General features: G+C 39.2%; 1 protein-coding gene across 1 annotated transcript; it reads left to right on the forward strand.

Annotated features, from left to right (window-relative positions):
- Positions 1-3,745: 3,745 nt before the first annotated feature.
- On the forward strand, positions 3,746-7,391 carry LOC117152595 (pro-resilin-like; the record flags this gene model as incomplete). Its single annotated transcript, XM_033324870.1, has 2 exons — positions 3,746-4,119; positions 7,054-7,391. Coding segments are annotated over exons 1-2 (420 nt in total), but the record flags the coding sequence as incomplete, so codon positions are not given.
- Between the last annotated feature and the right edge of the window lies 1 nt (position 7,392).

A 7,392-nucleotide genomic window follows, 5' to 3' on the forward strand; every position in this document is an offset into this window, starting at 1 on the left:
CGCATTCGCATCAGAGTATAAATTAGGATTTATCGATAGATTTCTAGAGGCTGTTCGGAGAAACTGCTTCGAAATCCGCAAAATTAGCGTCGCTCGGATACGAGCGTGATGAATGAAGCGTATAGCCTGGTTGATGTAAAGTAAGCATATCGATCGACTCGATGATTGTTTCTTAATTGATTCCTCTATTGTGCTCGAGTCTGTACGACTCGATAATTTAACGTCGATCAACGTAATTTCTTTGTACCGAATTCTAATGGAACTAGATTTGCTCAATACACGTACAAATTTTTCGTTATATGTATCAGGAAGGTACACGTTCGTAACAGTTGCGTAAGTTTTGCTGCCATAATGCACGATCAGATAGTTAGCAAATACGGAATTATAAAAAAATGTTTTAGGAATAAATATAGGGATACTCGCTATTGGCTTCATTCTATTTCTCGTAATTGCTTAAAAAGATATTAAATAATTTGAAGTAAACGATTTTTTATATACTCTTTCTTTGCTCCCTTGACGACAACCATTTTCTCGGAGATATCGTCAAGTTTTAGAATCGTGTATTAATAACAATTCGGAATAATTTAATCTAATTTTTATACTTTCTGTCAACCTCTTTCCATCATTTCAAGAAGCTCGGTTACTCTCCAAAGGATCGCAGCTCTATCTATAACGGTAGTTTTTGAAAGTTCTCTTTACGAGAAAAAACTAAAATATCAGTTCACGTGAGACTAACGTTTAAGCAGTTAACACGAAACTTTTGCATAGCGCTGTATCGGTAACGCTTTAAGATCGTTAACAGATACGTATGTCTGGGTTCAAGAAACGGAACGTTGGTAAATTAGCCGAAGAAAAAGCGCAAGCTTTCGTTCTTCATCACGTGAGAGATCTTATCGATCAACGCACGCTACAGCATCGACTACTTGGAAGTTCAATTTTTGTTCTTTTTTTTTTATTTTGGTTACGCGGCGGCCGGTGTTGCAACGGTCCAATCAATGACGTGCCCCGATGATAAACACATTCGAATCTGGGCCAACAATTCATATTACCGCAACGTTGTCATAGCGGGTGCATCTCAGCAACTGTGGTACGCTAACATCGGCTACGTTATTACTACACGAGCAATAATAAATCGTCGATTTAGCAACGTTCTTTCAGCAATCAGTGAGAGCGCGCTAACTGCCGCGAGTGTTTCGCGAACATCGCCGTGTACGTCGGCGTAAAAGGGAATTAGAAAAAAACGGAAGGCGGAACGATATAGATCCGTCGAACGTACTTACGTGGCCGAAGATCGAGAAGCCGAACGTTTATCTAGAATCGAACAGTTAAACAGACTCGTGTACGCGGCCGCGATTCCCACGTTCGTTTATTTCCAGCCCGGCAAGAAAAACTGAAAAGGGTAGGAGCAACGAAAAATTCGCGCTCCGCTGAACGCGAAGCAAAATCCACGATGGTTGGCACGTGGTTGCGGATAAAACGTAGAACCGTGACAGAAATCGATGCATCATATAGTTCTTCCAATTTGCAGCGTCCAACTAGGCGAATAAATTTGCACGGCACAGGCTCAGATGCGATCTACCGCTGTACATCATCGAGACAACGAAGATCGAGTAAGAGGGTACGAAACGTACGAGAGACGCGGCGGTAATACGTCGATTTGCTAGATTGCGCGCTAGTCGTTCGCCTCGCAGGAGCATCCAACTGTATCTGTATTCCATCGACGATATCGTCATTTTCACGAACAACTTCGTACACGTAGGCAGATCGTGTCCTCGGCCTAGAAATCATGCCCATCGTCATCCGTGCTCCGTATATCGCAATGGGTCAGAGCGAAACGTGTTCCGGGCAAATGCTTGCCTAAGTAGCGACGTTAGTCGTGCTTACCCATGCAGCCGCTAAAGTTCTTAATCCTAATTTAGCGGGACTATGGCTAGCGATGAATCTTTGCCGGTTGCGCAAAAAATATGGTGTAACCGGCGCTCCGCCATCGCCAGGCAATTTATATTAATCGAGCGTGATTATTAAATGAAACGGAGATTCTACATCCGACCGCCTTTATCGTGATCGCTGCAAGAAACGTCAGCGAATCTTTACGTTTGCGTCTGTAGGAATTGGGAACGACGATCGCTTGCGAATATCATCACGCTGTTGTCTTCTTCGTGTATTATAAAGAAAAAAAAACCTATACCAACGTACTCTGTTTGTGTCACGTTATATCTAATTACATCCTAGTTGTACCCTGTTATGAATTATAAATATCTAGGTATAACAGTAGTCGCATGGGCTTAAAAAATATCAGATAATGTTATTAATTATGGCTTTATCCAATTCATGGAAATATTTATAAAACTTGAATAAAAAATGAATTTCCTATGCGCTGTACTATACCTGATTACGTATTATATATATTATGATATGTTATAAATATATAATATAATATAAATATGTATACATATTTAGTAGATGTATCAATATTTACTGTACCTGTTAATTACTATTGACCAGTCAATATGAATAATGGAATTATACAATTTGCAATAATTGAGTTTCATAAATACATAAATCAAATCAAATCACGCTTTTTTAATTTATTACTTTATATTAAGTGATATAACAAATTCGTGCACTTACACTAATAAATGTTACGATTGTCTTATGTAGTATAGCACACGATCGTTTTCTGAAAGACAAAGGAAGTTCCTCGATTTGATTAAAGGCTAATCGTCAAACGATATAACAATTCTACGATTGTTTCATACTGAAAATACGTTAATATAGTCTTTTAAGGAGCAATGGGAGCCAATGACTACCACATACACGTTTTGGAGAAACTTTAGGAGAAACTCGTTGTAATGAAATTGAAACACATAGTTGAGAATAGATTCCCGTAATATTTGACACGGTATTGGCCAACTACTCGGTTACTTATAATTCAAAATACACAAAGCTTTCTATTAAGAATGCAACTACTTTCCTATTCGATAAATCAACGTAAAGGAACTTTTGACGTCGTTATATTCGCATCACGATTGAAACAAACGAGCGCCCAAAATTTGACTAACAATAGGAATTAAATTCTCACTCTGAACAGGCCAGCGTTTTCACTTCCGGAGCAAGCTTGTAAATCATTCGGAGAATACCGAAAATTACGCAAAGTCGTCCGAAACTAAGAATCAGTCGAACTGTCCGGTCTTCTTCTCTTCCTTTTAAAAGCTAAACTTCTGATTATCGTATAAATGAGGTGACAGAAGCCCGAGTCAAAGGGCATCCTTTGAAAAGTTCACGTTCGGCGAACGTCGTTGTAACCAAAGAACGCAACGAATAATCTACATAGATATTAATAAAATGACGAAACGTCGAATAACTGGCACGAGATGAACAGGCATGTCGGTGCCTCGGGTGATCTTTACCGTCGTCATCATCTCCCGATCTCTGCCATCGGCTGTGACATCAAGGCCGCGTCTGCGGTAATTTATCATAACAAGAGCTTTAAATTCGTGATGCGACAAGAAAAGGCACGAACAATACGAAGATCGAAAAGGAAGAACAGAGACGAACAGGTTTCGATGTAAGAGACAAAGAAAGGAAAAAATGGTAGAGTAACAGCCTGACCAGGGTCAACCACGATGCCAAGACGCATCTCTTACCGATCCTCCACCCGAGGTCCTCGATCCCCTCCTGTCCTCCACTTCCCTCGCTGTCTTTCACCCCACAACGCGCCCCCCTCCCACGTTCACCAAGAAGTCTTGCCTACCTGGTAGCATCCTCTTGCACTCGCGCGAGGACTTTCTCCGAAAGACGGTTAACTATATAAGCGAGATCGACGATGTTTGAAGCACGTTAGACGAAATCTTACGGATGCGTCGAGTAGGCCACATCGCCTCCGCGCCTCTAGCTCACAGTTGATTCTATTTCTTCGTCCTATTTCCTACGTTACACACGTGAGCGTATCGAGAAGTCCTCTCGGGGTAAAAGTTCGTGCATGTGAATCGGCTTCGGCTGTATCTTGAAGCTACATCAACCACTCGTCAGGGATCATGAGGCCCGCGAAAACATGGGCTCCCCTGGCAGCGACCGTGCTCGCTACGGCCCTGCTCTTGCAACCTATCTACGCCGAGGGTAAGAATATTTAGAAAAATTCCATACCTACGCGAAGAAAGTAAAAACATCCAGAACAATTAAACGAGATCGATATTTTTGTTACGTAGAATTACGAATATTCGGCTAAGTTAAATATAACGTAATTAAAAGTAAAATATAACGCGACATTTAACAAAGTGTCGAGCTATATTAGTTACCAAACTCGAGATAATAACTTCAATCGACGTAAAAGTTGGTACTTTCCAAGTGGCAACGTTGAAAAGCCATGTCACGTTGAAACAATCGGTTCAACTATACTTCTCTGGCTGTACGCTAGTTACGATCTGAAAAAGTCTCGTAAAAATAAACCCGATTTACGATTAAAAATCGAAGTCGCGAAGCGAAAGTATAATAGTCGAGGCGTTTTATTACCCTTCGAAACTACTTGACGGAAAACGTGCCGAAGCGCGTAGAAAGTCGAAAGCCACGAAAAAGAACTAGAAAGTTTAAAAAATTGACAGAAAGCGACATACATGATAGCACGATGCTTCTGATTAGCGTATACGTAGCGGAACTATCACTTTGCACTGATTGAACCGGGTGAAAGATAAATTACACGCGGTCGCGCTGCTCCAAGTTTCTCCTCGTGGTCGAACGTCGTGCGTTCGTTGCTGAATGAAAATTGGACGTGAAATTGAAAAATTAGCACGCGGAAAAAAATAGAAATCGTCGTCGCTGCTTCGAGCAACTGAGAATGAAATATTCAAAGGACGAGGCGCTGTGAATTATCGATACGGCTCATCGACGATGTCGCACGTACTAGTAAGCTAATGTGAAAATTGAACCGATATCTCGCCATCTGACACACTTCTTCTATAGTTGCGAACGAATATAAACCATTTCGATAAAATCAAATATTCCGCACCGGGCCATTTCAAAATTAGATTCGTCTTTTAATCGATCGGATAAAGAGAGGAGACTTTTCAGCACGACATTAAACAAAGTATACTTGCATATATGTATAAACAGTATGTATGCACATATTTATGTATATATATACAGACATATACTTTATATAAATACATACATGTATACATATGTATATTGTATATAGTACAATAGATATTGCACAATATATAGCTATTGTACACAAGATAATAGGAAGAAAACTCGATAATATATTTCTGTCCCTTGATCTTTACGTCGCTCTATAACTAAGAAGAAATATTTTAACGTAAAATAGCTGTCAGTGGAGGGAATCTGTTTTGTAGAAACCAAATAATATTTTAATATCTTTCAACAATTGAATATCCTGACAAGCAATATTTTAAAAATTACGCAAAGCGTGGAGAGATACGCGTTAAGCTGCAAAATTGAATAGAAGAACAATTTCGGGATCAATTGATTAATTTTATTAGATCTTGAATATTTTACCGGTACATTAATCTGAATTTTAAAGCTGCTCTTCCATTTTTTTCTTCCTACAGTCTTCATATAGTTTTCGCAGTAAAGAACTTGTATTTCTCATCTACGACAAGATTCAGGAAATATTGTGTCATTATGTAGCCATGATAAAATATAGAGCAGGAAACTTTAATAGTTCTTCGTTTTGTTTTTACGAAATCAAAGGCCTCGATGCAATTTCTATTTTGATATTGCAAGCGATGTAATCATTATCATTAAAAGTATTACACGAGACAAGCAAGTTTCTGAATAGGAACCGTTACAATCTACTTGCGATTTTGTTGCAATCAATTCTGTAGTTTATTTTATCGAAGAAATCTTAAATTATGTTTAATGAATAGTAATCACGTAAGTACTTCCGTGCTGACTGAATTAAGTATCAAAATTTCACTTTACGTAAGAAACTATTTATTATGCAATTACTTTTGAGAAATTGAAATTCACACATATTTTGATTTACATTCGTTTTAATATACAAGAATTATAATTTTCGTTTTGTAAGAAGATTAACTGAGAATCAATTTTGTAACAAAATTGCCTAAGAGTAAAAATTATTTAAGTTTAAATTAGTTAAAGTACGAAACAAATTTTCCAGTGAAAACCAGCGTGAAATATTTTGTTGTTATTCGCAGAAAAAGTACTCGACGAAAGGCAACGTTTCACTTATTTCATGACATGGCCTGAAAACAAGATTGTAGTTCTTAAATAGCGAAATAAGTCATTAAGCGAACCTTGAATATTCAATTACGAATATTCTTCCGGCAATGCTCTGTCAGGCAATGAAACAATAAAGGACAGTAGGGGAAGTTCAGTCACGAACTTGATTAAAGACAATGCGAACAGATCGTGGCTCTTGACCTCGGCAATTTCAAAGGTAGTGGTATCTCAGCAGATTCGCCGAGAAGGTTGTAGATGAGTTTAGAGAACACTGTATGATCTTGTATGTATGAAGTTGTAAACTACGATCACACGACATAGTTAACAAGGCGAAGTCATTTAGAGATCTCCCACACTTTCACCGACTAATGACAAAGATAAGAACAAAAAGACACAAAGAGAATCATGATCTCGTTAACGTTGTAATGTAACGTATGTAATAGAAATTTCGGAACCTACAAAGAAGACAGGACTTCTTCCGTACAGTTGCAATATTTATATATATAGTTATGAGAAGAAAATACAAAGGAATAATTGCATAACAATAATAGGAAAATATATTATTTGTAACTTGATATAACGAAATTCACATATTAAACAGAACTCAGATCAGCAAAATGCTTCCGATAGAAACGAAATAAGAAATACTCGTACAAACAAATCTAACAATATATTTGCGATTATGTTTACCAAATATGTTTACGTCATTAGTGCAACATGTTGCAAATATTAATATATCTAAATCTTATTTTACTAAAAACTAAAACAACGGCGCGAAACTACCTGGGGATCTGCTTGAAGGTTGTGCGTACAAGTTGAGAACTCCTGGTGTGAAGAAACGTTTATTTACAGCTCCAATTTCGGGTAGCTACTTACCACCATCAACAAGCTATGGGACACCGAACTTAGGAGGCGGTGGCCCATCCTCCATCTACGGTGCACCGTCTGGTGGTGGTGGAGGCGGCGGCGGCGGTGGTGGCGGTCGTCCTTCCTCGAGCTATGGAGCACCATCCAGCAGCTATGGAGCACCATCCAGCACCTATGGCGCTCCATCCGGAGGAAGACCATCTAGCACCTACGGAGCACCTTCCAACGGTGGTGGCAGACCATCTTCGACCTATGGTGCACCATCAGGTGGCGGAAGACCGTCTAGTACTTATGGCGCTCCTGGAGGCGGCAGCGGCTTCGGCG

The sequence above is a fragment of the Bombus impatiens genome, unplaced genomic scaffold, assembly GCF_000188095.3.
Source record: "Bombus impatiens unplaced genomic scaffold, BIMP_2.2 scf_0013, whole genome shotgun sequence".
Classification (NCBI taxonomy): Eukaryota; Metazoa; Arthropoda; class Insecta; order Hymenoptera; family Apidae; genus Bombus; species Bombus impatiens.